This window comes from Sarcophilus harrisii, chromosome 5 (assembly GCF_902635505.1).
Source record: "Sarcophilus harrisii chromosome 5, mSarHar1.11, whole genome shotgun sequence".
In the NCBI taxonomy this organism is placed as follows: domain Eukaryota; kingdom Metazoa; phylum Chordata; class Mammalia; order Dasyuromorphia; family Dasyuridae; genus Sarcophilus; species Sarcophilus harrisii.
Genome location: NC_045430.1, coordinates 24,389,884 through 24,408,498, shown reverse-complemented (window position 1 = coordinate 24,408,498; position 18,615 = coordinate 24,389,884). Strand labels below are relative to the sequence as shown.

General features: G+C 33.8%; 1 protein-coding gene across 1 annotated transcript in view; it reads right to left on the bottom strand.

Moving 5' to 3' along the window:
* Positions 1 to 4,038: 4,038 nt before the first annotated feature.
* The window catches only part of LOC100916840 (sodium-coupled monocarboxylate transporter 1-like), a 39,691-nt gene continuing 25,114 nt past the window's right edge, over positions 4,039 to 18,615 (bottom strand). The window contains exons 9-15 of the mRNA XM_023505537.2: positions 17,844 to 17,956; positions 14,044 to 14,111; positions 13,343 to 13,429; positions 11,866 to 12,053; positions 9,916 to 10,019; positions 7,942 to 8,021; positions 4,039 to 5,405 (exon numbers count right to left, since the gene is read on the bottom strand). Of these exons, the coding sequence (XP_023361305.1) occupies positions 5,319 to 5,405; positions 7,942 to 8,021; positions 9,916 to 10,019; positions 11,866 to 12,053; positions 13,343 to 13,429; positions 14,044 to 14,111; positions 17,844 to 17,956 (727 nt within the window). The 3' untranslated portion in view covers positions 4,039 to 5,318. The remainder of the gene's footprint in view (positions 5,406 to 7,941; positions 8,022 to 9,915; positions 10,020 to 11,865; positions 12,054 to 13,342; positions 13,430 to 14,043; positions 14,112 to 17,843; positions 17,957 to 18,615) is intronic.

Here is an 18,615-nt window from a genome sequence, read left to right as displayed (position 1 = left end):
GGAAATAAAGACTAAACATCTAGTCTGTGCCCCCGCTAGTGCTGAATTCTTCACTTCTGTCTCTTGGACTCTGATTTCTTCTGTTGAATTGCAGTCTTTTTTGTGATTTCCCTTCTTCCCTTCAACTTCCCTTCACCCTCCCAGACTAGCTTGTATTCATTTTTAAAATATTATGTATGCTTTATATATATATATATTTCTCCTGTTTAAATATAAATGCCTTCAGAGCAGGGATTAATTCGCTTTTGTCTGTCTTTTTCATAGTCATGTACACTTTTCAGATATCTAGAGAATGGTGAATTCTTAATAGAAGCTTTTAGATTGATCTGACTTCTACTGTGGGGAAGACAACTACAAACGACATGTGCTTCCCTGTCTAAAGGTCATTGGTTGGGATCCTGAGGAAAAGAGGCTGCATTTGCTGACATTGATTACTTTTTTTTATTTCAGTATTTTATTTTTACATATAAAAACAATTTTTAAAATTCATTTTTAAAACTTAGAGCTGCAGTCTCTCTCCTTCTTTCTCATTCCATCCCCACAATTGAGAATGCAATTAATTTAATATAGATTATATATAGTCATGCAAAACATTTCTATAATAAGCTTCAGTCTGCATTCAGATGCCATCAGTTCTTTCTCTGGATGTGGATAGCATTTTTCATCATAGTTCCTTCAGATTGCTGAGAATAGTTGTCCTTCACATCTGAGCATCTTACAATATTACTGTTACTTTGTACACAGTACATTTCATTTTGCATCAGCCTTTCCATATTGTTTTTTTTTTTTTTTTTTTTAGAGAATCCTGCTTATCACCTTTTTTTTTTTTTGAGGCAATTGGGGTTAAATGACTTGACCAGTCCTCTTGACTCCAAGGTCAGTGCTCTATTTGTGCCATCTAGCTGTCCTTCATTGTTTCTTATGGCACAATACTATGCCATCATAATCACTTACCACAGTTTATTCAGCCATTTCCCAACTAATGGGCATCCCTTCAATTTCCAATTCTTTGCCCTCACGGGAAAAAAATCTAACAAATATTTTTCATATCTATAGATCCTTTTCCTTTTTGCTTTTTATCTTTTTGGGATATGGATCTAGTAGTTATATTGCTAGATCAAAAGATATGCACAGATTCATAACTCTTTAATTATACTGCTGGCATTGATTTTTAAGACTAATATCAAGACTAATTGACAAAGGTGAATAATGCACAGAAATATGGGGAAATCTGCAAAATAAAAAAGTTATAACTAGGAATACTCTGGCAGTGAGGTGGTGCATTGGATAGAGCCCAAGAATCAGGAAGAGTTCAAATTTGGCCTCAGAAATTTTCTGGATGTATAACCCTGGACAAGTCATGTAACATGTTTGCCTCTTCCATCAACTGTGAAAAGAGGATAATATCTTGTACCTTTCAAAGGTTTTTTTGAAGATCAAATGAGACATTTTTAAAGCTCTTAATATGGAGTCTGTCACTTAGTATATGCTTGTTTCCTTCCTATGTCCACAATTCACAATTATGCAAAATACATTGATATTTGAATTACATGAGGGCCTGGATGACCATTTGTCAGTAATACTGTAGACAACATAAGATCATAGATTTCAAGCCATAGAGAATCTCAAAGATCATCTAGGGCAAATCTCTCACTTTACAGATAGGTTCAGAAAGATTAAGACAATTGTCCAAGAGCCTACAGGATCAGAACCGGAAGTTGAACAGATGTTTTCTCATTCCAAATCTTTTCCCCCTTATTTTATTTCCCCTTCCCTAAAATTCTTGGTAGTCAGTCAATAAACATTTAATAACCATACTATGAGCCAAGCACTGTGCTAAGTGCTAGGTCAGATACAAATGACCTGAGGTCCCTTTTATGACTCTGGATTGTCTGTGAAATTGGACCTTTAACTATTTGTACAGAAAAAAAACCACTTTTCTTTTCAGAACCAAGGGATATGGAAGATACTTTGTGGTGGGCAAAGTACAAAAGGAAATGATGTTTCAGAGTGGTTGAAATGGAATTTTTAGAATCCTGTTTTACTTCTGCTGGTCAAGATTGGTTTCTCTTTGACAGTAGAAACTAGGATGTGGACTTCTGCACTAGAAATCACTGTTATGATGGAAATAATTTCATTGTAGTCTGAAGGTGTCAGATACAGGTTGGGCAGTATGGGTTGAAAGATTGAATGGGGAAAGTTTAAAGTAAAAAGTGGAATAATGTGCTTGTAATGATTTTCATTAGTGTACCCACTAATGAAACTGCCTTTGGGCCTTCCACCTCTTGCAATGTCCTTCCTTTGGACAAGGTAGATTTTTTTCTGGTGTTGACTTCACAGTGGCACATTTCTGGTTATAGATATTTGATAGATTGATGTATCTATAATCTCACAATGTGGATACTCCTCCCAGTGATGCTGATCCAAACATTCCCACTGATTCAAAGGCTTACTTGTTCATATTCTCAAATCCATAATGAAAGTATTAACCAATCTGTCCAGAGAACCTGTGGCTACATGTCTTGACACTTGGAGAATACCAGTAGAGCTTAAGGGCTCTCCACAATTTATGTTTCCACTCCTGTGGTATGATTCAACTATCTTTTTAAATTTTTTACCATATTTTCTCCTCATTTTTTCCACTGATGCTTTCCTTTATTTCCCCACTATCATTCCTTGGAAATACATTGGCAACTGCTCAGACCTACCATTTATGTTCCCATGATCCTTTAAGCAATCCACTTCCTTATTTCTTTGTAGACTATGGTTAAGTCTCGAACCATCCATCATTTTGATGATACCATAAAAATATGTGCTTTTCATCATTAAGGGCACAATTCCCCTTTTGGAAAAATGCCATATATTTCTTTGTGGATTAAAACTGATGAATTACCAGTTTTCTAGGGGAAGCAATAAATGTCTCCTTGAGGAAAAAGAAAATACTAGTCACATGAAGTACTTAATTCTAAAGAGCAGAATGAGAGATACAGTTTCTAAAGCTTTTCATAAGTTCTATTGCAATATGTTTATTCTACTTTAATTTCCTTATTTTAAGGATTGGCAAGTGAACAAGTGTTTCCCAGAAAGTGAAATCAGTTACCTCAATCACCAATGAGAGCCTTGACTTTACTTATACTTTACTTATTTTTTAAGTGGAGAGGCATTAAGGGCTAAATGTTACAGCTACTGTCAAGTCTCTGAAGCTGGATTTGAACTCCTGATTCCAGGGCCAGTGTTCTTTTCACTATGTCCCCTAGCTCTCTCCCTTGATTTCATTCGAGGCCAAACATCCTACGGGTCTTTCTCCTAGTAGAAGGAAGGAGACTTCCTTCTCCAGTGAAAAAGTGGCAATCCTCTATAATAGAAGTGATTCAGTCATTTCCACTATGACTATGTCCATAAATGGTCTGAACTTGATGTCCATCACAACTTTCAAGAGGTGTTTATAAGCTTCTTCATAGATCCTATAGACATAATTAGTCATTGTTTAGATCAAAGTTCTCAAGCTTTCCAAAGTCATTTTTCTTTACAGTATTACTATATTTCATGACTAATGTGGAAATTTGTTTTACATCATTACATATACTTGTAATGGCTTTCATTTTTCTTTGGATGGGAGAGGAAGAGGAACTTGGAAATGTAAATATAAAAGTGAAAAAAAAATCTATGTTCTTGTTCTTGTGTAAATTGTCCTCTTGATTTGGTTCACTTTACTCTGCATTAGTTCATACATCCAGAATGCTCAGTAATTGTCTGTTTTATCATCTTATGATCAATAATATTATCTTATCTTTATATGCTACAATCTGTTCAGCCATTCCCCAGCTGAACAAAAGAACATTTAAAGCACCCTTTGGATTATACGATTTTTTTCCTCTTCCCTGCTTTGAATCCTCCCTTACAGCTCAGTAAATTGTTTTGTGACTATTTATATTTATTTAATTAACATTTATGCTATGCACCTATCCATCCATCCATTATCTATCCTATCCATTCATTCATCCATTTCATCCATTTATCAATCCACTCTCCATTTTGGTAACCAAAACTCAGAACCTAAAATTAAACCTAAAATCATTTTCCCCCATGAGGGTAGAAATATAATTAGCCAGAGTTTGAGAAAGGTCAGTATAATCTCTCTTACTAAAGACTAGGCTCCTCTAGGACTGAACTCAGTCCAAAAGCACAAGTATTTCTACAGACGATGGGTCTCAGTGCTTCGACTCAACCTGGTACCAGGAGCAATTTATTTGTTAAATAGAAATGGAAATTTCCAAAATAGTAACAACTATTATATAATAAAATAGATATTAAAAATGTAAAATTTCATTATTCCACCCATTTAAAAACCACCAGAAAGACATTTACTTTTTGTTCAGAAATAACAAGAAATCATATTTCTATGGCACTTTGAGTTTTACAAAGTAAGACGTCTTCTCACAACAGGCCTATGAGGTAGATACAATATTTCCATTTTACAGATTTAGAAAATATAAGTTCAGAACAGGATTTTCACATAGCTTTGAACTGTCAAACCCAAATCTGACTTCAGTTTCCCCTTTATCCTGATACCTTTTAAAGGTATCCAAATACATGAAGAAAACACATATTGCCCAATCCAGTTAAATGATTAAAATCCACATGTGCATACATTCTACACTCCAAAAAAAAAATATGATCCTTGAAATCAAAAACTGATTTTTAAAATGTACTATAAAGTTCCTGGCATATAGTAGCAACTTAATAAATGCTTGTCTTCCAACAAGCAAGAATCTTTCTATTGTCATCTGCAAAGTTCAATTCGATGTGTTGAAAGCCAGAGCTTCCTTGAGAACAGGACTAGTTCACATTTATCTTTACCCATTAGTGCTTCTGATTTGTCTGTGAAGAAGCTGTCTGGCAGGTAGATCTCAATTCATATCTATAATTAACATAAAAGGTTTTGGCCCTCCCTTTGTGCCAGAAATCTGAATTATTATACTATTAAAAGATAAACTATGTTGATAATAATAATACTTTACAAATATTTTATACATTTCTAATTTTCTAGACTGTTTCTGCATCACCTTCTGGCCTTCTTGTATTGTGTATAGCTTCCCCACAAATTCCCACTTAATTTTTTATACCAAGCCTAATACATCAAAAGCATGATGGGTCATGATGTGGAAGGGGTAACTGTATCTGGATTTTCACTATGCAAATTTATTATATGTAAAATATTGGTTATTGGTGCCAGTCCAATGGAACACTGCAATGATGATTCAAATGCGACCATTTCACAGATTCAGACTAATAGGAATAGCTCACTTAGTTGATCTTTAAAGATGTGTTGATTCATTAGTTCGTTGATCAGGTTTAGTTCCATTACCTTCTATCACATAAAGCTGCTGGTTTACAACTTTATTCTGAAAGAAAAGTTAACAGTGATTATTTTCAAAAACTTCCAAGATTATTTTCCATTATATTATACTCCATTGATTATTTTCAAAAAAATTTCCATTATTGATTATTTTCAAAAAATTCCATGATGGTTCCATCGACTTAGGTTCTCCCCCTTCGTCTATGCTTTTATAAAGTAGTCTCCATGAATTATGGTAGCCTGCAAAGATCTTTTCTTGGTGATCCAAGACAATTCTGAAGGACTTGTGATGAAAACTACTGTCAATACCTAGAGAAAGAACTGATTGTGTCTGAATATAGATGAAAAGGATACTTTTAACTTTATTTTTTGAGGTGTTTTGTAAAAACAAATATTTTTAAAATGTTTTACATTTAACTGGGGGAAATAATTTTTTCTTTAAATTTTCTCTTGATTTTTGGCATGAACTGAATTTACCTAGGCTAGTCCTCCAATGAAAGAAAAAGGGAAAAAAGAAATCTGTTACCAGACTCATATTTAAAGCCTTTCTGATTTAGTGGATCCACTAGAGGTTGGTCTCCATCAGTATAGGTTTTGAGGGTTCAGAATTAACTCCCTACCATAATGGGGCATTAAAAATGAAGTTTAAAAAAGAAATAGAGTAAAGAGGAGACAGGAGAAGTATTCACCTACAAAACAAAGATTTTCTTTAAAAAAAAAAACAACCTCCTTATATTGTCTTTCTGTTCTATAGAATAGACATATCATTAAACCTCACTGTATCAAAACTATGTTGTTAATGAATATTCATCAATCAAAAAATTCATGCCAGAAGGGGCTCAGAAGCCATATAGTCCATTTTTTTCATTTACACATGAGGCCCAGGATCACTCGAACATTAAGTAATAGCGCTTATAACAAAGATAGTATCAAAAGTGGGATTTGAACCCAAATCAAAATTATTTTTGCCATCATAACATATTGCCTCCATACAACAGCCTTTCACCCTAAACCTAAAAAATTTTTTATCTTATAATGTATCACAACTTAATTTTGAATAAAATTTAATTAACAAAATTTTAATTGACTAATAATTAATAAAATGGATTTGATAATAAAATTTTTAATAAAATATCAAGCTCTGGAAAGATCTGATTTCAATGAACTGTCCAAAGACCCGGTTCCTCAGGTGACAAATTCCTGCTCAGCGCTAAAGGATTCCTCTTTGAATTAAGTTCTTGAAAGGAATCTTTCTAGAAGGATGTCAAAAGTACATGGAAGTCCAACAGATACTCTTTCCCTCTAAGATTACCTCCCTTCCCTTATGAAAGGAAAGTATTTTCACCATTTTCTATTGTTACTTAGTTTTTTTCTTTTTTTTTTTTTCATTTACCTTGTGATTTGATTTTTCTTGTGCAGCATAACATTAGTTTAGAAAAATTGCACATAACATTTAGGATTGCTTGCTGTCTATGGGGGAGGATGGAAGGAGAAAATTTTGGAACACAGGGTTTTACAAGTATGAATGTTGAAAATCTTTGCATGTGTTTAGAAAAATAAAAGGATATTATTATTTAAAATACATATATATTATCATTTGAATCTCAGTCAACCTGAGAGGTAGGTGCTATTATGAGCCATTTTTCAGATGAAGAAACTGAGGCAGAGTACTCTTGGGACTTGCCCAAGGTCACAGTCAGTAAGTATTTGAGGTTGGATTTAAACTCAGGTCTTCCTGATTTCAAACCCAACACTGCATTACATATCCATATATATTCATAAACATGTAATCATATCTAACAGACAATGTGAATACATAGTTGTTTGTGTGTTGGCTTCTATACTAGCACATGAGCTCCTTGAGGACAGGGACCATCTTTTCTTTTATAGATCTTTATAGAGCTAAGCACAGTGCCTGCCACACGTTTACCATTTCATCATTTCTCAGTTGTGTCTGACTCTTGTAACTCTATTTGAGTGCTCTTGGCAAAGGTACCAGAGAGGTTTGCATTTCCTTCTCCAGTTCATTTTACATATAAGGAAACTGAGGCAAATAGGGATAAATGACTTGCCCAGTGTCACATAACTAATAAGTGTCTAAGGCAGAATTCAACTCAGGTGCTGCTTAATTTACTACCTGGTTGTTCCCTTGGCATATATTAAGTGCTTAATAAATGGTGATTGACTAACGGACATTTGTGAGGATAAAGCCAATGATCCAGGTCACTATAAATGCTCATCTTTGATAGCGTTGTCAAAAGCAAGAGATCATAACTAATACCCCCCCTGGAAGGTATCATTAGAGCAAGGATTTTTATCCTGGGGTACATGACCATATTTTTGGATTTGGGGATATTTTGGTAAATGTATTTCAACACAATAAACCTCTTTTGCAAACCTGTGTCTTTTATATTTATTTTATGCATGATTCTGAGAATTACTGGCAAAGGGGTCCAGTACACAAAAGTAGGTGAAGAATCCTTTCATTAGAGGTCCACTAATTGGTTTTTTTTTCCCCTACCCATATTTCCAGAGAAAATTACAATCCATTCCTATTGTAAGAAACATGAAGAGTGACATACCTTCTTTAAAAAATCAAAGTTGGATAAAAAATCTTCTTTGGTTAGTAGCAATCTCTTATCTATGACCTGTTTCCTTCCCCCTGAAAAACAGACATCATTTGTACTTTCAGAAAAAGCAATTACTCGGTGAAATCATTTTTCAGAATTTCTGATTCAAAAGTATACTCTTCTGTGCATACCCTCTGATCCAGCAGTGTTACTATTGGGCTTAGATCTCAAAGAGATCATAAAAAAGGGAAAAGGACGCATGTGTGCAAAAATGTTTGTAGCAGCTCTTTTTGTAATGGCAAGGAACTGGGTGCCCATCAGTTAAGGAATGGCTGAATAAATGATGGTATATGAATGTAAAGGAATATTATTGTTCTATAAGAAATGATCAGCAGGATGGTTTCAGAAATGCTTATAGAGACCTTTACTGACAAAGTGATGCTAAATGAATTGAGTAGAAAACTCACTTTTTCACATTTGAAGAGAATATTTGTACGTAGCAATAACAAGTTTATGTGATGGATTTGAATAGCCATCTGCATCCAGAAAGAGGACTATGGGGACTAAGTGTGGATCACAACATAGTATTTTCACCTTTTTTGTTGTTGCTGGGGTTTTTTTTCCATTTCCCCCCCCCCTCCTTTTGATCTGATTTTTCTTGTGCAGCATAATAAATGTGAAAATATGTTTAGAAGAATGGTACACTTAATCTATATTGGATTACTTGCTATCTAGGAAAGGGGGAAGGGAGGGAGAAAATTTTGGAACAAGGGTTTTGCAAGAGTGAATGTTGAAGACTATCTTTGCATATATTTTGAAAAATAAAAAAGTATTATAATTTTTTAAAATTACATTCTTAAGTTTTAATTACTTGTTTGGAACACACAGCCAATGGCTGACATTCCTGAATACAGCCCAAATGAGGCTGAAATGTAATCAAAAATAGTTAACAAAATAAATCTAAGTACTATAAAAGAAATCATATTGTATATACATTATATTGTACAATTATATCGTATGTACAATCTACTGCCTCCCATTTTATTTCAATTTGATGCCCATGATCTAATCTGCTTCCCTGAAGCAAAATTCCCTTTAGAATATTACCAGCAAACCATTCTTCTTATCTTGCATTTCCCTATCATTTCAGATTTCTTGACAAATTTTAAATTATAAATTATATTATACTTATGTGTATCTGATTCGTAGGGTAGTGACTGATTTCACCTTTGTATACCTGGCTAGTCCCATCAAATATCTACTTTGTACCAAATACTGTGCTTTATACTGGGAGATGCAAAGAAAGACAAATCAAAAAGCAAATAGGAAAAAAACTGTTCATGCTTTAAAGAAGCTCAGTCTAAAAAGGAAGTCACCTATATGTGAATAAGAAGTAGCTAGAATAATTAGTCAATTTTACAAGGAAAACATACAAGGCTTCGTGAAGAAACTGGGATTATTTTTATTTTGATGACATTTCTCACAGGTGGTAAAGTGTTGGGCTTGGGGGCAGAAAGACCTGACCTTGACCAATGCCTTCAACACATACTAGCAGTGTGATTCTGGGCAAATCACTTCTTTCTTTGCCTTTGTTTTTAATTTATGTTATTTAATCACCCCTGATCCATGGTGACCCCATTTGAGGTTTTATTGGAAAACATGCTAGAGTAGTTTACTTCTTTAGTTCATATTACATCTAAGGAAACTAAGGCAAAGAGGGTTAAGTGACTTGCCCAAGGTCACACAATTACTAAATATTTGAAGCCAGATTTGTGTTCATGTCTTACAAGGTCAGCACTCCATGCACTTGTACTCCCTAGTTGCCCCAAACAGTCAGTGTTTAATAATAATAATAATTATTATGTTCCTAATTTACAAAGAAATTTATATATATTATATTATCAGAACCATAATAAAGAACATTTGATTCAAAACCAAAAATTGCCATATAAAAGTTCAAAAGAATAGCAAATCAGGGATAGATACCTGTTAGGAGGCTAACAATTATTGCCACAATTATAGTGGCAAAAACTCCAACGGGGCTGTAGTACAGATATGACATGGAATACCAGTTATCCATTAGGGGAGTTCTATAAAGAAAGGAGGAAAAGTTTCATTATAAGATTAATCTACAGATTTCATATTTTAAAAACACCAATAGACAGCTGTCATGTTGCATAAAACATTAAAAAAAAAAAAAAAAAAAAAAAAAAGATACTACTATCTTGTTGACTCTTCCTGTGTTCATCAATTAAGAACAGGCTTGTGATATCCTGTAAATTAAAGGCTATTAAATAAAAAAAAAAAAAAAAAAAAAAGAAAAAAAAAAAATCATACCAAGAAGTAAAGCAAACCATTTGCTTTTCACAGCTATGGGAAGGGAAAATGGGTGATATAAAAATAAAGGATCTCAATTAAAATTATTTTTAAATAAAAAGATGAAAAGAAAGTTGAAAGGGGACATAAATAAGTAGGTTAGCTTTGGAGCCACTATTTAAAATATTTCCATATATATAAATATATATTAGTGTAAACAAATATGCAATAGTATCATTTGGTGCATACATAATCTTTTTTCTCTGTATATAGAAATATTTGTATTTGTTGATTTTTTTGTCACTCATAATAAAAAAGCAAAAGATAGTCAAGAAAAAAAAAAAAAAAAAAAAAAAAAGAACAGGCTTGTGAACAAAATGGAATACTATTATGGACTATATGGAATAAATTGTAGCATATGGAGATAATGGAATACTATTATACTATAAGAAGTAATGAAAAGCATCAGAGAAACCTAGGAAGACAGTATTAACAGATTCAGAGTGAAAAGAGCAGAACCAAGAAAACAACATATACAACATAAGGTCTTGTTTAAAAAAAAATCCAAAATTTTATAACTCTGATCAAAATGAGGACCAACAACAATCCCAGAGGACTCTTGATGAAACGAGCTGGCTCCTGAGAGGTGATGGACTCAATATTCAGAATAAGACACACATATCTGGCCAATGAGAAAATTAATTTTGCTTGACTGCATTTGTGTGTGTGTTTAATAAATATCTACTATGGGCTACGCTCTATGCTAAGTTCTGGAGATGCAAGGAAAGGACAAAAATACATATATATATATATATTCTATGCTTTGAAGGAGCTCACATTCTAATGAGGAAGTCAGGATGCAATCATCTATGTATGAAAATGCAGCCAAAATAAATTGGAGATAATTGTAAAGGGAAAGCAGCAACATTAAGAGAGATCAGGAAAGGTTTTCTGCAGAAAATAGAATTATTTTTGTATTAATGACATCATTTTGTCATAGGTGACCAGTAAATAAGGAAAAGATTAGGCAGATTTGTCTGTCTGTCTCTCTATTATGTGTTTATTTATTGTATGAGGTGGGATTTCTAATCATTTTTTCTTTTTTCATTGGGAGTGTATAAAAGAGAATAGAATTTTGCTCATTAAAAAACTTGAATTCAATGTTAAAATGTAATTTTAAAAAGTTGATTCCCCAACTTAATATTCAAAGGAAGATATAGATGAGGATCCAACAGGTAGGGAAATATTTGACAATGGGAGAGTAGAAAAGAGAAAATAGAATTTTGCTCATTAAAAACTTCAATTCAATATTTTAAATATAAGCTAAAAAAAGTTAATTCCTCAATTGTGATTAGTATTCAAGGGAAGACATGGATGAGGATCAAACAGGTTGGGAAGAAATCTGTAAAGATTGAGATTTACATTTTTACAAGGTGTTCAATTATTAATGAGACTGCAGATTCTAACTCCTATTTAAAAAAAACTCATAACAAATATCAGTAGTGAAGCAAAATAATCATCAATGCAAAGTGTATTATCAGTGATTAAAGCCATAAGGAGTCTTCTGTTTTCTGTTATTTAAGTATTTTTTAAGTGACATTATGAAATGTATTTCAATACCTTTCAACATTATGAATTTCAAAAGCATTTGGAGACAATGGAGCTTCTAGTGGTATGTTCTCCATGTTACAGCCATCAGTAACAAGTTTCAAAGGTAAAGTGTGCTCTGGAAGTGGGGGATATAGCTGAGCTCCAATTCCAACCCAGAGGGAAGCAATAAATCCAGCAATAAGCCCTACAAAAACCCCCTGTAAAATAGAAATGAGAGGAAAACAATAGTTTTTCTTTTTCAAGAGAAAATTTTATGTGAAAATAAGTATAGAAGAATTGCACATGTTTAACATATTAGATTGCTTGATGTCTAGGGGAAGGGATTAGAGAAAGGGAGAAAAAAATTTGTAAGACAAGGTTTTACAGAGGTGAATGTTGAAAACTATCTTTATATGTATTTTGAAAATAAAAAGCTATTGTTACTTTTGATAAAATTTTAATTTATTTTAAAATTTATTAACTTAATTTTTAGCAAACATTTTCATAGCATAGTACAATAATTATGACTGAACGTGAAATGGAAAATCAACAGTATACAATCTATTTATTTCAGATAAATGACAAAATTATCATGTAAATTTTTTATAATTCCCTTCCCTTTTTGGAGGAAAAGGAAGCAACCTGTGTCTAGTTTCTTTTCTTCCTTACAAAGAAAACTCCCCTGGCAAGCCATTTTCCTCACAAACAAATTAAACTTCTGTTTGGTTCCTATCTCTTGACTGCTCTGCACTATTCAGCTCCAGCCACCGGAAGGTTAGATACTTGTTTAGTGTGATTAACAGTAGTATTTAAAGCTCAAATTCTTATACTCCTTTAAGTGAGAGGTCTGAAATGGGTATCATTTTGGTCAGTGAATCCCTACAACCCAGCAAAGTACCTGGCATGTATTTATCAGTCAACATTTATTCGGTGCCTGCAAGGTACCAAGTGAGGCAATGGGTATGTAAAATAAAAATGAGATTAGCCCCTCCTTTCAAGGAGCTTCCAGTCTACCAGGGAGAGACAGTATGTACATGCAGCAAAATTACAGTGGTATGTATACACTAAGAATGAATGCTATAGTGAAAAGAGCATAAAAGTCGTAGGTGACAAAATGTTACTTAGCATTTGATTTATCTTAAAAGTCTTGGTCCCAAAAGAGCAAACTTCCTTTTAGAGAGCTATCTCATTCAAACAATTCCTGAAATGCATTAGAACTTAAGGAAAAAAAGGCAATGGGGCTAGGAAGGTGTGAAAGCCAAAGACTCTTAGGAAAAGACTATCTTTGGAAAAAAATCACTCATTTCCACTATTCTTGAAAAGGGAAGACATAGTATTAACATTCAATTTTTTTTTTAATTTAAATTTTTCTAGTATTTTATTTTTCCAAAAACAAAGAGAGTTTTATAACTTTTGTAAACATTCACCATCATGTTTTCTCCCTCTCCTTCCTCCTCCTCAAGACATTCAATATAGGCTAAACATCACATTCATATTTTATACTTACTATTGAGTTGGCAAAAGGGACCAAGATGCCCAAAGTAAACACGGCCAAAAGGGGTCCACCAATCACACCAAAGATAGTAACCGCTACCTATAAGGAGAATAAAGTGCCACAGATTAGCTGTGAGGGGCTAGTTTTCCAATTTGGTCAGAAAAGGATGGATTAGAGACCAGTAACAGTGGTTCTTCCAAAATGGAAAAGAGACTTGATAGAGTATTTGATGGACAGTAAATTAAGTTTGAAAACATGTCAAAGGGATGTAGTGGAGCCACTGGACAAGTTAAGATTTGTGGCCTGGATATTGAAGCAGCAAAGGAGATTGAAAGAGTAGTCTGACAGGAAGATACAAGTGGGACAAAAATACACAAGAATATGGTTAGCAGGGTCAAAGGCAGCAGAGAACTAAGAAAAGTGTCAGATTTATCAACTAACAAAAATTTTTGGAAGGCAATTTTGTAGAGTGATTTCAGTTAAATAATGAGGTCAGAAGCCAGACTACAAAGTTGAGAAATCGGAGAGAAGGTAGAGATAGCTATGTGAACAGCATTTTTCTAGGAGTTTAACTAAGGAAAGAGATCTTTAGGATGATACCCTGAACAACAGCACAGCAGGATTCAGTGAAGCTCATTCCCACAAAACCCCAAAGAAAAGCTACAATATATGTATGAACAAAATGACTTCTGAATGTTCTACAAAACTGTTACCTGTAACAACGCTCCCAAAAGAGATGCCAAAGCTGCCATTGCAATGCACAGAAGTCCATAAAACAAGCCTGGGGAAGCAAAGTCCAAATCATTTTGATGCAGATGATTAATATTCTCCAACACATTCAAAGATTTCAAACCTAGAGAATTGGACTAACCTGAAGGATGGCCATATAGATAAAAGTAGGTAAAAAAAAAAAATGAAAAAACATGTGTTTTCCTAAGTGTTTGCAAAATTGATAGATAAGACTCCTGGGGATTGTGCTTCAGGATTAGTCGAAATCAATCAACAAATAAATATAAATGCTTACTAGGTACCAGGGAATTTCTGTTGGATGTTGGGGATGTAAAGACAAAATGAAAACATTCTATTCTATATTATATTCTAATAAAGGTGACAATATGTGCACAAAGATAATTTTAGAGAGATAATTTTCAAGAGAGAACACTAGCAATTAAAAGACTTCCTACAGTTTTTAAAGCTTGAGTCTTGAAAAAAAGCCAAATATTCCAAGGCAGAGGAGAGGAAAAAACACTTCAAATATGTAATACCACCATATGCAAGTAGAACAAAAGGGATAGACATAATGTAGCATTAAGGGGAATAAAGCGTAAGATGATTACAAGAGAAATGGATACAGTTGTGAAGAGACTGAAATGCTAAATAAAAAAATTTATATTTGAACCTAGAAGAAAAGAACCCTTGAAAATTATTGAGTAGGCAGCCAATAGGATGAGACTAAAACTTTAGGAAAGTCACTTAGACAGCTGTGTGGAAGATGGACAGACCCTTGCATAGACCAATCAGAAAACTGGAGTATATGGATATACCTTTTTGCACTCTCCACTTGAGGACTAGAAAACAATTAGGAGGCTATTTCAATAGTCCAGGGGGAAAGTGATAAGATTGTTATCACCCCAGCAGACCATAAAGTCCTTGGGACCAGAAATGTCTCACTTTTGTGCATATCGCCTGGCATATATTGGGTATCTAATAAATGTTTGTTGATTAATTGGTTGAGACTGTCACAACATGTGTTGTGATTGCTACTTTAGAGTCAAGCCAGGAAACATTTATTAACCAAGTTATCCATTACTCTATATTACTTCTTCAAAAATAAGACATATTCCTCCCTGGCTTTTGGCAGTTCCTGGCTTAGTTCTTCCTCTTTTGATGCAGGATAAAATTACATCACTGTGGGATTCCAAATAATTACCCCCCACAAAGTTCCTGTTGAAGAAACCACTATTCTCTTACACCATCCAGATTTAAAACCTCAAGTTAGCTTTGCCCCTTTCTATATATATATATATATATATATATATATATATATATATAGTCACACTACTTATATTCCAAATTCATTTAACATTCAAGGTCTATTGATCTCTATAATATCCCTCACATCGATCACCTTCTTTCCACTCACACAGCTCCAGTTATCCTAGTTGAGATCTCATTAATTCTTTTTTTTTTTTTTTTTTTTTTTATTTTTATTTTTTTTTTTTTTATTTATTTAATAGCCTTTAATTTACAGGATATATACATGGGTAACTTTACAGCATTAACAATTGCCAAACCTCTTGTTCCAATTTTTCACCTCTTACCCCCCACCCCTCCCTAAATGGCAGGATGACCAGTACATATTAAATATATTAAAATATAACTTAGATACACAATAAGTATACATGACCAAAACATTATTTTGCTGTACAAAAAGAATCAGACTCTGAATTATTGTACAATTAGCTTGTGAAGGAAATCAAAGATGCAGGTGTGCATAAATATAGGGACTGGGAATTCAATGTAATGGTTTTTAGTCATCTCCCAGAGTTCTTTTTCTGGGTATAGCTGGTTCAGTTCATTACTGCTCCATTAGAAATGATTTGGTTGGAGATCTCATTAATTCTTGCTTGGTCTAAGATAAAGCTTCTGAACTGCTTCTAGTTTTTGCCCCATTGTATATGAATAGAAGACATCCATTCAAATCTTGTCTCTGCTGCTTGTGTGTAATTTCTTAACCTCTCTGAGACTCAGTTTCTTCATCTGTAAAACCAGGCAGGTGAATCAAATAACTAAGGATATTTAAGTAAATAGACTGTATTGTAAATAGGTAGACTAAATAGTGAGTAATAGGGCCCAAGTCAAAAAAGCCTAAGAGACTAAAAATTGTGCATTTCCTTTGATCTAGCAATGTCTCTGCTGAGCCTGTATCCCAAAGAGATCATAGAAAAGGGGAAAAGACCCACATGTGCAAAAATGTTTGTGGCAGCCCTTTTTGTAGTGGCAAGGAACTGGGTTATGGTATATGAATGTTATGGAATATTAGTGTTCTATAAGAAATTATAATCAAGATTATTTCAGAAAAGCCTGGAGAGACTTACATGATCGGATACTGAGTGAAGAGAACAGAATCACACACACACAGAATTGTACACAGCCACAGCAAGATTATGTGATGATCAATTGTGATAGGACATGGCTCTTTTTGACAATGAGGTGATTCAAGATAATCCTAATAGACAAGATGAAAATAGACTCATCCAGAGAGAACTATGGAGACTGAATGTGGAACAAAACCTATTTTTCTGTTGCTGTTTTCCTCATGTTTTCTTTTTTGGAATACAAAGTTTTGCAAAGGTGAATGTTGAAAACTATCTTTGCATGTGTAATAAAAGGCTATTATTAAAAAATATTTTTTTTTTAAAGAAAGAAGAAAATCTGAGTTCAAATTTTCCTTCAGGTACTTACTGGATAGGTGGTCCTTTGCAAATCACTCAATCTCTGGCTGCTTCCTCTATAAAATTGATAATAATACCACCTAACTCACATGGCTGTGGTGAGAATCAAACAAAATAATATATGAAATTGGGAAGCTTTAAAAAAAAATCTATCATGTGTAAACTAATATCACATAACCTAGAAGATTTAGAGGGATTAATAGTTCTATTCAAGTATTTTAGGATCTGTTAACCTGGAAGAGGGATTTTTATCTCCAGAGAGCAAAAGAAGCAATTGAAATTTGCAAAAAAGAAAAATTAGCCTTGACTAAAGGGGTGGAGGTGGGGAGAAGAAACTATTAGAATTATCTGAATGTGGAATGAGCTGCATTAGGATGTAGTCATTAATATGTTGTTGTTCATTCTCATGACTCCATTCTTGGAAAAGATATTGGAATAACTTGCCTTCTCCACCTCATTTTACAAATGAAGAAATTGAGACAAACAGTGACTTGGCCAGGATGACACAGCTAGTCACTGTCAGATCTCTTCCTGATTCCAAGACCAGCACTCTACTTCACTACTTCACTACCCAGCTGTCCATGTCATGTACATAAAATACTTAATAAATGCCATTTCCTTCCTTCTCTTACTCCTTCCTTCTTTTCTTCCCTCAGTTTCCCCTTTTTATGTCCTTTCCTTTCTCTTTTCATCATTCCCTTCCATATTTACTTTGCTTCTCTTCTATTCTCCCTCCCTCCTTTTCTCACTCCCTTATTCCCTTCCTACCTTTTATCCTTTCTTCCTTTCAGAAGTTTTCAAGATAATCACCTGAGTACAATGGAGAAGTGACACCAGTTTCCAGACCCAATATAAACTGAATAGCAAATGAAATTTTTTCTAGCTCTAAAATTCTGTGACCTCTAAGCTTTCCTCTAGCTCTAAATCTAGGATTTCCTGTCAGTGCAAAAGCATTTCCCCCCCAAACTGGATCAGGTCCCTAGGGACAAAAAGCTTGACACTGCAAATATCCCTCTCTTGGATGTAATATGAAAAACTGAAATGGTCAGGTCACTTACTTGTCCCTTTACAAAGCCAAAATACAGTCTTTTCTGAGAGCGATGGGAACAAAGGTTTGACGATATCTGAAATTGTTACTGCAGCCAAAGCATTAACACTGGCAGACACGGTGCTAGAAAAGACAAAGGAAAAACTTATTTTGCTTTACTCCATTTAATACAGAAAACGGAAGAATTTTTTTTAATTGGTATTGTCCAATATTTTATTCTATTTCTAGGATTTCAGACACTTGAGCTGAAATAGTTCTCTGAAGCTATGTAATACAAACATAACCCATTTTACAGAAGAGACCCATAGCCAACAGCCAGTATGACTACAAGGTGGGAGTTGAACCCCCACTTCATTCTTACTTCATAGCCAGTTTTCTTCCACTATGCTACCATATCCCTAATGCTTAAACTATCAATAAATCTCATTCCATAAGAGAAATTAGAGAATTCCAAGTTCACAAGAGACATAATTCATAAAGACTGAGCATAAAACATAGGATCCTTGAAAAAGCAAATGTGTATAATTCAGTATACATACCAATACACATAAATCCAGCAAATATGTATAATTCATCACAGGAATGGCTACACTACATTCTGCACGTCTTTAACCATTTTGTAACCATCCTTGTATGCTGATATATCAATAACCTAGGATTTCATGGTTGTAGGATCTCCATCCACCAATCACAAACTCATTGCAATGTTAAGTTCTTAGATTCTACAGAAATTCCTAATCCAGTACTTGTTCACCTGTTTTTTAAAAATAGTTTTTAAAATG